Source organism: Peromyscus leucopus, chromosome 6 (genome assembly GCF_004664715.2).
Source record: "Peromyscus leucopus breed LL Stock chromosome 6, UCI_PerLeu_2.1, whole genome shotgun sequence".
NCBI lineage: Eukaryota > Metazoa > Chordata > Mammalia > Rodentia > Cricetidae > Peromyscus > Peromyscus leucopus.
Window position 1 is genome coordinate 46956622 of NC_051068.1, and position 16776 is coordinate 46973397.

At 40.8% G+C, this 16776-nt stretch overlaps 1 protein-coding gene across 3 annotated transcripts in view; it reads right to left on the minus strand.

The window, feature by feature from the left end:
- Nucleotides 1-13222, minus strand: part of Kpna4 (karyopherin subunit alpha 4) — a 60975-nt gene extending 47753 nt beyond the window's left edge. The window contains exons 1-2 of one of the 3 annotated variants that reach the window (XM_028867219.2): nucleotides 12867-12933; nucleotides 10426-10507 (exon numbers count right to left, since the gene is read on the minus strand). In XM_028867219.2, coding sequence (XP_028723052.1) covers nucleotides 10426-10440 — 15 coding nt within the window. In that variant the 5' untranslated portion in view covers nucleotides 10441-10507; nucleotides 12867-12933. Of the gene's footprint in view, nucleotides 1-10425; nucleotides 10508-12866 lie in introns of all 3 variants that reach the window. The other 2 variants (XM_037206655.1, XM_028867218.2) reach the window with 2 other exon arrangements.
- Between the last annotated feature and the right edge of the window lie 3554 nt (nucleotides 13223-16776).

Below are 16776 nucleotides of genomic sequence, written 5' to 3' on the forward strand. Positions count from 1 at the left end.
ATTTTAGTTTATTGATACAAACTTGAAGTTAATTTTGTTATACTGTATATATATATATATATATATATATATATATATATATATTTCTATTCTTGTTTGAGGTATTATGTTTGTGTAACTCATTTAAAATTGTAATGGATAATTAAAAAATAGATTAATAATTAGTCATCTATGATAATCATATCTGTAGCCATGTTAGTTATCTTCTAGGTATACATAGATATATTTCAGATAGATAGGTAATCTTCAAACACTTCATAGACCTAGAGAATATGGCATTTAAATAACTTAAAATTCTGTTGACGTGAGACACAATTGCTCCTGGCTGCACCAATTGATCCCGAGAGAATGTTGGGCTTCTAAGACATTTCCATTTGGAAGTTTGTCTTTTTGGCACAAAATGGCCTACTGGGCAAAGAACTGCCCTTGCCTTGATGGCTGACAGTACAAATATAATGCTGTCCTTTCTGGACAAGCGGGACACAAGGAAAGCGACCACTGTACTCTGCCAAGACAGGGTAAGATGGTCTTTCAGAATTCCTGCTTCTAAAAATGGTCTGTCAGATACTCTAGGCCTGTAGCCAATTTAAATGCATCAACAATGCTGAGAAACATTGGGTGACTGTCCAGGCTGCCGCTGTCTTGGTCTACTCTTGCAAGATTCCCGAAAGTTGCTTGCATCCATCTACCATTTCTCAGGTACCATTATGTTCCTTCTCAGGTCTTTGATGTGGTTGAAAACTAGATAGTTGTAATTTCCTCGGTTATGATAAAAGATAAGTTAGATATAAAACCTTAAACTCACAAATATAAGATAGATAGGACATCTTCTTTATTATTGTAACTATAATTCTTGCTCGGTAATTGTTTTGTTATATGTAATTTTACCATGTTAAAGTTAAAACCTTCCTTTTTAAAAAAAGAAAAAAGGGCAAGTGCTGTGGATATTGCTCTAAATAAATAAAACACCGATGGCCAGTGACCAGGCAGGAAGTAGGTTGCCAGGCAGGAAGTAGGTGGGACAAGGAGAGAGGAGAATCCTGGGAAGCAGAAGGCTGAGGAGGGAGACACTGCAGCCACCGCCAGGACAAGCAGCATGTAAAGACTCTCTCTGGTAAGCCACCAGCCACGTGGCAAGGTATAGATTTATAAAAATGGGTTAATTTAAGATAAAAGAACAGTTAGCAAGAAGCCTGCCACGGCCATACAGTTTATAAGTGATATAAGCGGCTGAGTGATTATTTTATAAGTGGACTGTGGGACTGCGGGGCTTGGGGAACCTGGAGAGAAGCCCTCCAGCAACAGTCTTGCACTTCTGCTTACTCAAGTGAAATTTATTCCTTTCAAGACTCTGATGGTATTTGACGACCAGGCTAAAGGTAGTTTTCTAAGTTTAACAACAGCAGCCAAGGCTTCAGCTGCCTTCTCAGTTCTCTGTAAAATTCAGGCCACCCCCTCACTTTCTTGAGCTACTACTAGGTCTAGACACAATTTACCTTGTTACCATGCTCACAAAAGAGAGAACTCACAGAACAGATGTCAATGTAACTTTTTACTATTCCTTTATTTAAAGGAACTGGCTTTAAAAAGGACTGCTCTCAGTAATCAACAACTTGTATCTCCTGGTGAATAAGATAGAAGAAGGTGTTTTAAGGTGTAAAGTTTATGTAAAGATATGAAAGCTTAAGTTGAGGATCTAAGAAAACATTTTAGGGTCTAAGAAGGTGTTTTAAGGTATATAAATGCAAGTTATAAAGGTGTGTAAATGTAAGTTATAAAGACCTGAGAATGAAAAAGCTTAAATAGTTACAAAAAGTGATTTGAGGTATTTAAAAGAATGAAAAATGTTTCAGATTTCTTTACCTCACTATGCTACTGTTGCATTAAGACTCCAAAAGCTCACAATCTTAACATTAATCAATGGAACTCTAATAAGCTATTAATCTATCTCTGGCAGAGTACCACTACTATTATTATAGTCACAAGCTCAAGATTTTAAATTCCTTTTGGTTTTTTTCTAAGTATAGATTTAAAAGTGTTTCTCATTGTGCAAAAAAAATCTGTCTAATCTATATACATCCAGTCTCTGGATAGAAAAAAGAGTGTTAATGCTTTGAACCAGAATCATTTTTTTTTGGATCCCCTATGACACAAAGTTGTGAGTATATTGCCTTTCCTACAGTGTGGATTTCAGTACAGATTACAAAAAGTGGGAATGCTAATGTGTCTAATACTTATCTTTTTGTAAACTCAAAAAATTCTTGTGAGCTCCAGGAAGTGACTTGGATCCACCTCAAACAGGTCAGATGTACTCTAGATAAGTACTATCAGTCAACAGCCTAAGTTTCCTGACCTACTGCCTGTTCCTGAGAGTGGGATGTCCCCCACCTTTCCCTGGTCTTGGGACTTCCCTCCCTCAATTACCAGGACCTAAGAAAAGTTTCCCTCTCAACTTCTTAACTTTATCTTCTGCTCTGTCAGCATCCTGCCAAGTCCTCTCAAAATCTGCACAGTGGATAGCTTCAAAGTGGCTAACCCCATGTGGTCCAACCTCAGAGACTAGATCTGTACTTTCCTAGGGCCCAACAGTCCCACAAAGCCTGGACAGCAGTGAAACAGCCAGCTATCCCAGGACTTGGCCAGCATCCCAGCTTTCTCAGGTCCCCCAAAGATGCCAATGCCCCCAGACAACAGGAAGCAGTTTAGAGAACACAATGCCCCCCATTCCACCTCATCAGCTACCCCCTCCAATTTCCTCACCTTTTTATACTAAACAAAAGGGAGGACTGTTAGCATTCAGGCATTTACACTGGCTTGCTCTCAGCGACCTTGCAGGACACAGCAGCAGCAACAGCAGCCAAGATGTGACACTAGCTAAGTAGAGCACTCTCCCTATGGTCATACCCTATGTCCCCTTATGAAAGGCAAGCCCTTCTCTTTGCTTCTGCTCTCACTCAGAGGCTGCCTCTGCACTTCCCCAATAAACCTCTCACATGAACACTGTTGCATGGTGTGACTTTGTGGTGCCCCTTGGTTCCCACCTGCCAAGATCGCTTCCTGCTACTGAACTATTACACAATGAAGAATTTGTTTTGGTCAAGGTTCAAGAGATACAGTCCACCATAACAGAGAGCGTGATGGCTAAAATAGATCCAGTAGGTAGCAACAAGAAAGTTTGCTTTTTAGTATTAGAAAATATGTCCATAATCAAATTAGTAAACACTGTATTATCATAGGATTCTGGCCTTTGTTGAAAATTCAATGAAGTTTCAAGTAAAATGCAATTTACATTAAGCTTAGAATTTAAAAAACAAAATAAAACAACAAAAAACCAGGATCTTACTGTGTATCCGGGATTGGCTTTAGTATGCTCCTGTCTCTGGTCTCTTGAGTGCTAAGATTACAGGTGTGCATATCCCATAGAGTTTACATTAAGTTTAAAGTAAACTAAATTTATAGTAGCAAGTGACCAGACCAAATTTTGTTCTGGTACTAACTAATTAATATAAAAAATTGAACATTTCAATAGTCAAGCTACTTACATTACCACCAAATGTTTATGACCTGAAAATCATTATGGATACTAAAACTGTGAATTATAAGTGTGTTCTGAGTCTGGAGAGATGGCTCAGTGGTTAAGAGCACGGGCTGATTTTCTACCCAGTTCAAATCCCGTCACCCACATGGCCACTCACAGCCATGTGTAACTCCAGTGTCAAGCAATCTGATGGCCTTTTCTGGCCTCTGTAGACACTGCATACATGTGGTACATAGGCTATGTGCAGGCAAAACACCTATACACATAAGTAATTTTTTTTTTTTTTTGGTTTTTCGAGACAGGGTTTCTTGTGTAGCTTTGCGCCTTTCCTGGAACTCACTTGGTAGCCCAGGCTGGCCTCGAACTCACAAAGATCCGCCTGCCTCTGCCTCCCGAGTGCTGGGATTAAAGGCGTGCGCCACCACCGCCAGCTACACATAAGTAATTTTAAAAAAACATTTTTTCCAGTTAAATTTATAATCTGGTGGGAAAGCAGTAACGAAATCTACATAAAGCATTAAGCCTAGTAGTGGTAGCACATGCCTTTAATCCCATCACTCAGGAGGAAGAGCAGTCGGGTTTCTGAGTTCCAGGCCAGTCTGGTCTATAGAGAGAGTTCCAGGTCAACCAGGGCTACACAGGGAAACTCTGTCTAGAAAAAAACAAAATAGCCTGATGATCCGAGTCTGACTCCTTAAACCCACATAGTAGAAAGAATCAACTCTCACTGACCTTACACGGCCGTTGTGGCAAACATGCATCATCTATATATGTACTCACACACAAATAAAGGTAAAGATTGTTTTTATAAGAGTCTGTAGTAATTGTAAGTGATAGTTATCTACAACAAAAGCAATGTTAGTAAACTATAAACATCATTATAAGAGAATGGTTTGCGGAGCCAGGGATCCTCAGACTTCGAACTCAGAAATCCGCCTGCCTCTGCCTCCCGAGTGCTGGGATAAAAGGCCTGTGCCACCACACTTGTTGAGACATTTTAAAAGAATTCTCAAGGTCAGAACTATCTTCCTGAAAATAAAAAACCACACATTAATAGTGTGTGTGTGTGTGTGTGTGTGTGTGTGTGTGTGTGTGTGTGTGTTTGGATGGGTGTACATATACATGTTAACACTGCAGTGATGCAGAGGGGTTAAACCTGCTAGTGCTCCAGCATGAATTAAGATAAGCCAGCTGTAACAGTATCACTGTATTTCAGTTAGGCCAAGTTACTGGGCAATGTCCTTGGGGCTGGAGAGATGACTCAGCAGTTAAGAACTCTGGCTGCCCTTCCTGAAGAATTGGGTTCAATTCTCAGCACCCACACAGCTGCTTACAACCACCTGCCACTCCAGGCCCAGAGGATCCAACGCTCTCTTCCAGCCTTCAGCAGCACCAGGCATGCACAGTGCACAGACATACATGCAGAAAAAAATCACTCCAGCCAAGACTACAGTGAGAGATCCTGCCTCAATAAATAAACAAATAAACAAGCACACGCGTGAAGAACATTTATCAATTAAACACTGACTTTTTCTTTCTAAGTATGTGACAAAACAAGAGTATACATAAACGACTCCAGCAGCAATATCAACTTCCATAATCAGATGTAGAAAAAGTAATTGAACAATTAAGTTGTGAATTGAACTAACCTTTTTTTTTTTTTTTTCAAGGAAACACCATTTTCACATGACAGAATGACAGAGAAATTATGGTTATTTTGATGCAGTGTCTGGCAGATGTTTAAAAAAACGAGCAAAGTAAGCCTATGGCTTAAAGGAAAACAATTTACAGTATTTACTGCTAATGATAAGATTTGGGCTTTCAAGTAAAAATTAGTTTTAGAAAACTGTGTCCACCACCATGAGCTTGACATGTTTCCAACACTGATTTTTCTGAATTGTACTAATAGCAATTGTGATTTTTCTTTTTTAAAACATCTCTTTAGGTTGGGAGGAAATCTTTCCATTGCATAACAAACTGTGTCAGCATTTGGAAGATCTGAATAACTTCAGTTTGGTTTTGTCAGTGGAATATTTTCATGGGGCTGTATTATATTATCTACAAGTAAGTATCTTGAAAAGGTAAGTGCTTTTTTCCCCAAAAACTTATCCATGTGCTAAATTCAAAAATTGATATGGAAATCTCTTAAACCAAACAAAAAGATATGAAAAAATGTTAAATATGGACATTCTTCTCATTAAATAATTTTTGTTTGGGAAAGCAAGTTATTTTCCATTAAAATTTTATATTCATACAAAATAGCTTTGAGGGGTTGGTTCTCTCTTTTCCACCATGTGGGTCTTGGGGATTGAACTCAGGTCATCAGGCTCAGTAGCAAATACTTTTGCCTGCCCAGTTACCTTGCTAGCCCAACATTTAAAAAGTACTGATTTTAGCTGGGCATGGCCTTTAATCCCAACACTAGGGAGGCAGAAGCAGGTGGATCTAGGAGTTCAAGGTCAGCCTGGACAATAGACCAGAGCTACATAAAGAAACCCTGTCTCAAAAAAACAAACAACAACAAATATATATTATATAACATATAATATATATATATTTAATTTCCCAAACGAAAAATATTGAAAGAGATACACAAATAAAAACTAAGACTCCTTAATGAGTCTCAAACCTCAAACATCTACAGACTTTTGAAACACATATTATCAGGGCTGAAGAGATAGCTCAGAGGTTAAGAGCACTAGCTGCTCTTCCAGAGGACCTGAGTTCAATTCCCTGCTCTTTAAAGAGGACCTGGGTTCGATTCCCAGCACCCACATGGCACACACACTGTCTGTAACTCCAGTTCCAGCAAATCTGGTACCCTCACACAGACATACATTCAGGCAAAACAGCAATGCAAATAAAATAAAAATGAGTAAATCTTAAAAAAAAAAAAAAAAAAAAAAAAAAAAAAAAAAAAAACCTTAAACAAAAAACCCCACATACTGTTTTTGTTTTTTTTTTTTGTTTTTCTTCCTTTCTTTCTCCTCCTCCTTCCTTGTCTCACTGTAGCCCAGGCTGACTCATGGTAATTCTCCTGCCTCGGCCTAGCAAGAGTCAGACTGCCTGGGACTGGAGTTACACATGGCTGTGAGGAGCCATGTGGGTGGCAGGAACTGAAGGGACAGAAGATCAGCCTGTGCTCTTAACTACCGAGCCATCTCTCCAGCCTCAGAAAACACTTCTAATCCAGTGGTTAGCATCCATAATGATATTCAGGTCATAGACACTTGCTGGTAATAGGGCAGCCTGACTACTGAAATGTTAAACTTTTTATATGGGATTCTAAGTATGTGCCCCACAGCCCAGCTCTGGTGCATTTTGCAGGTGCCACTCAAAAAACTATTCTCAGAGTAGTGTCTAGCAGACAAAAGGAGTCTCACTGAACACTGACTTTACCAAATCTAAATGGAAACAGGGTGTTTTTTAGTGTTAAAAGTTCCAAGTGATACAAAATTCCAAAAATCCCTGTGGAGAAAGGAACAGTAATGACTAACCTATAGAAAATGCTAGCAATGCTTTTAAACAAAACCTTTTGACCAAAATTGAGATCTGTATGAGGCTAAGAAGAATTAAGATAGTAGAGTATAAAAAATACCTAAGGCCTTTTGATATACCTCAGATAAAATCATTCCCTTGACTGTTAAGTCAGAAGCAGTTTCTTTTTAATTTCTACTATTGAGATAAATGTGCCAAACAAAACTAAACCAGAAGGCTCCCAAACAGCAATGCAAGTCAAAATCTGATTATGCACTCATTTAGTGCAGGCCTGGAGTAAACGGCCAATCCCCCAGAAAACAACGAAAATGTTTTAACCAACCACCACCACGTCAGGATCAATATTTTACAACTACCTATGGAGCTGGAGAGATGGCTCAGCAACTAAGGACATTAGCTGCTCTTCCAGAGACCCAGGTTTGATTCCTAGCATCCACGTGATGGCTCACAAGCACCTGTAAATCCATCCAGAGGAATCTGACACTCTCTTCTGGCCTCTGCAAACAAGAGGCACACATGTGGTACATAGACATACATGCAGGCAAAACATTCACACACATAAAATAAAAATATTTTAAAAACCCAAATATTATTAAGCAGGGTGTAATGGTGTAAACCCTTAATCCCAGCACTTCAGAGGTAGAGGCAAGGAGATCTCTTTGAGTTCAAGGCAAATTCCAGGTCAGCTAAGGGTTACACAGGGAGATCCTGTCTCAAAAATAAAATTACCCCCCCCCACACACACACAACAAATGATTATATTGGAAAGCACAAGAGCTTGGGCTCAATTACATACAAAAACTAAACCAAAACAACTACCTATGCATGTTCCTAAAACTGTTTTATTCTTTCAAAATCACACATACATTCTTCCTGAGTGCATATTCATTTGACCATGAAACATGTAACTGACCAGTAAATTGACCATTAAACCATAAAAAACAAGGACATCTTGATATATGTTTTAATTTATTTATTTTTATTTTATATGCATTGGTGTTTTGCCTTGGGTGTCGGGTCCCCTGGAACTGGAATTACAGACAGTTGTGAGCAGCCATGTGGGTGCTGGGAATTGAACCCAGGTCCTCTGGAAGAGCAGTCAGTGCTCTTAACCATTGAGCCATCTCTCCAGCCCCTTGATATTTTAAGGAAATTATCAATGAAGCAATTCTGAAGTCAGTTGCTTTATAAACCAGAAAAACTGATAGGAAAGCTAAAACAATCATTTAAATCCTAGGGATATTCCTATCAGATATCTCATATTGTTTCATGCTTGGACTATTATTTGAAGAATCAGACAGTAGTTATTTTAAGCACAGTAAGTATGTTCCAAGATTTGTGATGAGAGAGGTCAGTCTCTAAAGTTACTAAGACTTAATAGCTTAGCAATGTTTTTCACTCTGTACACTTTGAGTCAACAAGGCTACTTCCCAAAAACAAAACAGCCCATCACTGTTACTTTTTCAATCTAACTTCATATTTTATACTCAAAATTATGTTGTATTTCAATACTCATAATTAGTATAAGCTGTTTTCACAAGATCTAATTACTTTTCTCCTATATTGACAGTCTATTTGAACCTGCAAACTTTTAGAATTTTTATAGAAACTTTGAAAGTTTATTAGAAATGCTACAAAAGAATCCCTCTCTGCTACTAAACTTAAGTAGATGAGTTTAACTTGCTTGTTCTTGACAAACCTCGCTGACAGTTTGGTCACTACCCATTTCCGACATTGTACTGCTTAGATATGTAGCCTTCTCTATGTTATTACCCCCAAACTGGCACTGGAGGATCCTCTACCACACTACAGGAAGAAGTCAAGCTTTGATGAACATCATCTGATAACTCCTTAAACATTACTTCAAATAGACATTTCCTTTGACTTCTGCACTTTCAAGAAAGCATGACTGTATTTTTGGAGGAGTCAGAATGATATACTGAAAGGTACTAATGAATATTAGAAATCTATGAATCATAAAATTATGACTTCAGAAAGGTCACATCATTGTGCCCAAATTGTCCTCCAATAAGCAATTCCCCATTAACTTTTTAATGCAATATAAAGTGAAAAGTAACATAAGTTTTATATATATATATATACATACAGGAAAAAAAAACAGCAACCCTAAAAACCACACACAGCTAATTGCAAATAAGGGAGCAAGAGATTCAACCACATTGAATCCTGTTAGATTCCCCTCTTCCTCCAACAAAAGAGTATATAAACTGTTCAGTGAGTTGTGAGGCCTCTCACTAACACTAATGTACTAATGTCTACAGCATTCATGAAGCAAATGTCCTGCACTGCCAGTTTCGTAGATGAAAAGAATCCTAAGACTTAAATGATTCTCCCAAGGTCACACACAGAGATCAGGAAAAATTCAATTAAAACTGGCAGATTATGTACTCATTACCTCTAATCAACCTCTCCCCCAAATGTAACAATTATCACACTCTATATGCTGTTGTGTATTTACACATACACTGTCTAATAAGACAGCTATCAGCCACATGAGACTATTAAGTACTTAAGATACAGCTGGTCTAAACAGAGAAATACTGTAATGGTAAAATAGAAACTGGATTTTGAAGATTTAGTAGGAAAGAAATGTGAAATTTTTGATTTTTTAAATACAGATTACATGTTACAATGACATTTAGTATATACTGGGCTAATACTAGTTGTACACCAATAGCTCTGTCTCCCTCAAAACATAAATCTTCAGACCAAACCAAAAAGCAGTAATTTCTTAGTATTGTTATATGCTACACACATTACCTATGTAACACAATGCAGTAACTGTGTCTGGAAGGGGAGAAAATGTGCATACATGTTTCTCAAAGATACAGGCATATAAGTAGCAAATACAACAAACAGACCATCTAAAAGGAATAAAAGATGTTTTTGTCTCATTACAAGTACACACAATTTTTTATAAGTTTTTTGTTTTCTTTTGTGTACTGAGGATCACACCCAAGGCCTCATACATGCCATAATTCACCACTGAACTACCACCCACTTATGTGATTTAAGTCATGTCATAGTTGTAGATGGAAAAATGAAAATATTCTAATTTCTAATACATGTACATGGATTCAGTCACCAAAGAGTAGATACAGATATTATGATCCCCAAATACATCTAATATGCATTGATATATAGTTTTAAATTACCTATCATAGTAGCCAGGTAATTCAATATTTAATCTGTTAGAGACTACAGTGGCAACAAATTCATAGTAAGGTTCATTTTTTTTAAAAAATAATTTTAAAACAGGGCAGGGAGGTACATGCCTGCAATCCCAGCACTTGGGAGGGTAGCAGGGATGACCACACATAAAATAAAAAAATGTAATAGTGTGGCAGGTTGGACATGGTGGCACATACCTGTAATTTCAGCATTCAGGAGGATGAGGAAGAAGGATTCAGAGTGTAAGACTATCCTGGGCTACAGCTACACAGTGAGACCCTGTCCAAAATAGAAGAATAAGAGGGGGGAGATGGGAGGGGTAAAAGTAAGTCTGGCAACCCTATAAAAAGCTAGATGTAAAGTTTCACATCACCTAGCATCTATTTCTTGGTTTGTAACCAAAAGAAATAAAACTGTCACACAAAAATGTGTACATAAATGCTCACAGCAGTATGCAACTGATAAAAAAGGTTAACGATGTGTCCATGAAGATGAATACACAAACACAATGTGGTAAAAACTATATGCAGAAGTATTATTTATTCAGCCCTATGAAATCCTCGTTACAGCATGGATGAACCTTCAAGGCAGGTAGCCACAAAATAACATAAAATGTACACTCCATTCAGAATAGGCGAATAAAACATTGTTTTGGGCTGGAGTAGCTGAGAACGAGAATCACTGCTAATGACATGTCAGGGGTTCTTTAAAGAGTAGTAAATATTCTAAGATTAACTTTGGTGCTGATGGCACAACTATGTAAGCATATTAAAAACCACTTTCTATGGGTGAATTGCATATTATGTGAATCACATCTCAACGAAACTGTTAAAAATAGGTAGCAAAAGAAAGGAATTAGAAGTTGGGCATGGTGGCACACACCTTAGGGGCAGAGACAGGTGGAACTCTGTGAGTTCGAGGCCAGCTTGTCTACAATTCGAGTTTCAGGAGAGATTGTTTGGTAACCTGATACTTTTCTGAATTTCTAAACTTTGTGTTATTTATCAGTCTTATAGTTTCCTATTTTGTGATTTTTTTTTCCTATTCTAAATATTCATATTAGTTAAAAAAAACAACAGTTCCACGTGTAAATTTGACAACTATGAAATGTACATTTAAAAAGTGAATTGACTATTATGACATGTAAATTACTCCAATGAAAATGTTAAATTTGGGAACTGAGGAAGATGGTTCAGTGGTTCGGTTCCAAGCACCCACATGACAGCTCATAGCTGTCTGTAACTCCAGTTCCAGGAAATCCGACATGCTCCTCTGGCCTCCCTGGACACCAGGCACACACAAGGTGCCCATACACACATGCAGACCAAACACCCCTACAAATAAAATAAATCTTAAAAAGATTTTAAATTTCTTCCACTATAAAAATGTTGTAACAAAAACAAGCTTTATTAACCTCCAAACAATCTCTGAACAGCCACACAAACCCTGAGATATAAAAGTACTTCTAACTATTGCAATCAGCTGAAACAGCACAAACTACATTTAAAGTATGAACGGCACTGTATAAAGTAAACAAAAGTTGCTATCTCAATCAGGCAAATGCTCAAGTTCAGAAACAGACTACTGCAATATGAAGATCAGTTACAAAAACATACAGGGGCATAAGACATTTTACCACTTTCTCTTAAAAGTTAAATTCTTGACTCAAGAGTGGTTTGTGTGAAAGAAAATATAAATAGGCACTTAAAAATTTCCCAAAGAAATACACACACAAACACACACACACAGAGTGGACAGAAACTGTGTGTTTACTACATCGAACCTTGGAAGCAGCTGTGTCTAAGACAATGAACCCTTCTTTCCCCCTTTTAAAATAATAGGTGATGGTGTCAGTACACAGACCACCAGATCCCCATTCCTCACTGCCACCACCACCACCAGGAGGTGGAGGGAAAGGATACCGTACACTAGAGGATGACAGCTTTGTATAACCCTTTGGACTTCCTATGGAAGAATGCACTGGCAGTCTCTTCCCAGGAGAGGTGTAAAGAGATTTGTGAACAAGCTCAAATAAGGGGATCCTTTTCCAGGAAAAAGGCACACCGTGCGCCACATCTTGAATCAGCTAAGGACCAGAGTGAAAGCCAGGCCGCTGGAAGGCACTGTTAGCATCACCAGGACCGCCTCTCGCGGCGCGGCTGTCTTTTTCAACAGAGAAGTTGACTCCTGTAGTTTGGACGGTGGGGTAAAACAGAAGTCGGCAGGGGATATCAGAAACAAACGTTTGTTGAGGCGCCGCTGGCCCGGAGAAGTTACGAGGTCGCTGCCTGCTCCCCCGCTCCCTCTGCCCGCAACGCCCGGCGTTGGGGCTCGAGCGGGACTGGAGCGGAGTCCGAGCCTCCGTCGCGGCAGAGCCTCCGCGCGGCCGATCTCCCGGCCACCCGGAACCCGCGTCTAGCCGGCTCGACAGGGCAGGCCTAGGCCGCGCCCGGCGGGCCCGGGCGCTGTCGCCGGCGGAGGCGGAGCAGGCCCGGCACAAACTTCCCGGCGCGGCGCCCGCGTCACGGACGCCCGCCCGCCCAGCGCCATGCCGGCCGCCGCGCCCGCCCGCCCGCCCGCCCGACTCCGCACGCACCCCGCATCCCGCCGGGGCCAGAGGCCGCGGACCTCACTGTACCTCTAAGTCGCGGCCTTTGTTCTTGAAATTCTTGAGCCGTTGGTTGTCCAATTTCTCGTTGTCCGCCATGGCCGGGCCGGCGACTCTTTCCCCCCCCCCGCCCGGGCCCCGCGGGATCCGCCCCAACCACCGCGCCGCACCGACGCTCCCAGGAAGCCGGCCGCCGCCGGCGCCGCCCGCCCGTCCGCTCCTTTCCTCCGCCCGGCCTCCGCGGCCTCCGCTCCCCGGCCGCCCCCTCCTGTCCCGAGCCCGGACACCACAGCAGCTCGGGCGAAGACAACCGCGGGGCCGGCGGCGGCAACGGCGGCGGAATGTGCTGCCGGCTGAGAGGGGGTGGCGGCCTCGATCTGAGGGCCCGGCTCCGCGGCCACGCCCATCGCCGCCAGCCCGGTCCGCCGATTGGCCGGCCGGCCTCCGGCGCGCTTGGCCAATCAAAAGGGGCGATGGAGAGCGGGGGGCGGAAGCGCAAAAGGCAAGGGGAAGGGAGAGCCTGGGACAGGAAAGGGCCCGGGCGGAGGGGCTGGGGAGGGGAGGAGCCTCGCGCGGAGGGAGAAACCGGAGGAAGGCTGAGAGGGGCAGACCCGGCAGTGGGCGGGGTGGGCAGGGGCCGTCGTCCGTTTACGTCTGTCGGGGTAGTCTTGGATGTTGCGATTCTCGACTCCGTTCTTTTCTGCTCCGGTGTTACTTGCGCGCTTCATTCACTTTGGAAGGCAGAGAGGTGTGTCCAAGCTCCACGCGGGGTCCCAAACGGTTAGCCCTCTTCTGGGTCGTCCTAGGCTAGGACTGACTGGGGTGACGTGCATTCTGAAAGCGAGAGGGACAGCGGAGGAAAAGAAAAGGGGTCTCTGACCAAGTTCCCGCAACAGGTAGAAACTTGGGAAGACTCGATGCTTCTATGATACCTCTTTTGGGGTATTGCTTCTTGGGAAGTTAAACTGCTTGGTCACAAAGAATTTATATAAAGAACAAGAACTATGATTCTTGACATAGCAAATGCAACATTGTGACTGTCGATAAAGGAAGTTAATCCCAAAGATATCTTAACCAGGAACATTGTAACCAAAGGCGGAAGTAAAACAAGATACAAAAAAAGCCTCTCAAACTTTTCAGAAGAGGTCCCCGCTGGTGACACAGTTTGTAATCTTAGCTATTGCGGGTAAAGGGCGCAACTCAAATAGGAGGATCCCAAGTGCAAGGCCTGCTTGAACTAGAGAGTTCAGAGCCACTCTGAGCAGTTTAGTGACACCGCCTTTTCCCGTTCCCGCGTGCATCTCAAGGTAAAAAGTACAGACATACTCCTAGGCAGAGGCTAAGTATGCTAAAGGCCCTTGGTCTCAGGATATGCTGGCTTGTCAACTCAGGATACTCCTGCCTCTACCTCCCAGTGCTGGAATTAAAGGTATGCACACCTGAACTGGCTTGCTGGGGATCAAACTCAAGCCCTTATACTTAAAGACCCTCTCCTTTATTTTTATTCTCCAAAGATTCATTTTAGTTGAAGTGACAGTGTATTTGCATGCTGGAACACAAGTATATTTTAAAATATGACTAAGCCAGGTATGGTGATGTATGCTGTAATCCCAAGATTTAGGAGACTCAGGTTAGTCCACACAAAAACGCAAAAAAACCATGAGAGCTAGGTGTGGCAAACCATGGACTTGGAAATCTGAGTTCTAGGCAAGACTGGGCTATAGAGTGAAACCCTGTCTCAAAAATATAAAATGATCTCGTTCTGTAGACCAGGCTAGCCTCAAACTCACAAAGATCTGCCTGCCTCTACCTCCCGAGTGCTGAGATTAAATCCAGGAAAGGCACAAAGCTACACAGAGAAACCCTGTCTCAAAAAACCAAATATATATATATATAATAATATGTATGTAATGAAAGGAAGGGTGGGTTTAGGACAAAAAATTTTGGTGTAAAGATGGAGAGAGAGAACATGGCTCATGAATATTACCCCATTGTGGATTTGATCTTAAGAAAGGCTCGTGAGATTACTTGAGCAAAATGGTACATAGTATTAAGTAAAGGAAAGAAGGAATTTTATACATTGCTAGATCTTACTGAAATATACTTTGAGTTTGTTACAGTTAGGCTGGTTCTTTCTGGAGAGAAAAATACTGAATCATAGGTCATCATTATAGTTTGTTGAATGTTCATATATTGAAGAAACTTGGTTACCAGTTTCAGAGGAATTCTCCTAGGAAGGGATTAAGATAGTTTTTGTGGAATTCTTTGTTACTTCTCAAGATAGAGTTGTTATTAAAGAAGAAGAGAAGAAGGAGAAGAAGAGGAAGAAGAAGACACACCTTGCTGACCAATTTTCTTTAGTTGCCTGTAAAACCATAAGATTTCCCTCTCATATCTCCATGATGCCATAGGGGGAAGGAAGGAAGCTCACCGGAGTCAGTATTGTGATATTTGAACAACTCCAAAACTATGAAGCACCTTTTCTTCAGAAAGTAGCCAGGCTAAAATATTTTGTTACAGTAACAGAAAATGGACTAATGTAGTAGCATTCTTGTATTTTCTCTGGGGAAAAAAAATTGACCAGACACAGGGGACTTATTGCAGGCCTTTTTATTCCCAGAAGATTCTGACTTATGGCTTGGAGAGTCTGAAGAAAATAGCCACTTATTTTGAAATTGATATTAATTTGATTGAGGGAGGGAAAACATCTAGGTTTTTGTTTGTTTGTTGACCTAGCATGGCATGTCAGTCTTTTTATGGAGACAAAGCTAGCCTTGAACTCCTGATTCCCCTGCCTGTCTCCCCAGTGCTGGCATTCCTGGTATATGCCACCACACCAGGATAGCTTGTCTCCAGCTTGGTCTTGACTATTTCATCAAAGAAAACTTTTGAATTTAGGCTCAACCTTCATCCTAATACTTCCCACTTCAGACAAGTTCCCTGCCTTAATTTTTAAAACTTTTTAAAAATTTTTAAGTAATTACAAATTTGTAAGAATGACAACAGAAAGGTATTAGGTGATTTTGCTTCCCTTTATTCCACTGCTTCTAATGGTAATACCTTATATAACTATACTGTCAAAATAAGCATTGGGGGCTGGAGAGAGGCTCAGCAGATAAGAATACTTGCTGCTCTTGCAGAGGACCCATGTTCGGATCCCAGTACTCAGGTTGGGTGGCTCACTATTATCTGTAACTCCAAGTCCAGAGGAGCTAACGCTCTCTCTGACCTCCAAGGGCATTGTATACATGTGGTGCACATACATAAATACACACAGGCAAACAACCATACACATTCAATAACAATAAATCTCTTCTTTAAAGGTAGTTAATTTTGATAAAATCCAGAGGCTAATTAGAATACAGAAAAGACAATAGATTATAAACAATTTAAGGTTTCTATAATCACAATAATAATGTTACCAGATGTTGAGCTGCTACAATTTAGGTCTGGTATTTTATTTATGTGAGGTATTTTATTATTTGTTTATTATTTATTATATTGTTATTTGTATGTTTACTCTTACAAATAGCACTTATCCAACACTATGTGACAATCTCTTTTTGAGACAAGGTCTTTCTGTGTAGCTAAGGTTTGCCTATAATTCATAATCCTTCTCTTTCAATCCTCCTGGGTGCTAGGATTGCAACCATACCACCATGCCTGGCCAAGGCAGCCTTCTAAACATCTGTTGCAGGGTCTCTCCAGTTAGATTAAGCTGTGCTCTGACTTGCTGGATAGCCAAGAGTAACCTTGAGTTCCTAATCTCCTGCCTCCACCTCTCTAGTGCTTAGATTGTGGGAGTGAGTCACCACATCTAGCTGTATAGATGCATTGAGTTCCTACAGTGATCCCATGAAGTAATTGTGTTCACTTTACGAATTAGAAAAACCTTAGAGAGGTGTAATAATTGATTTAAGTGACACAGTGAATGTTAGAG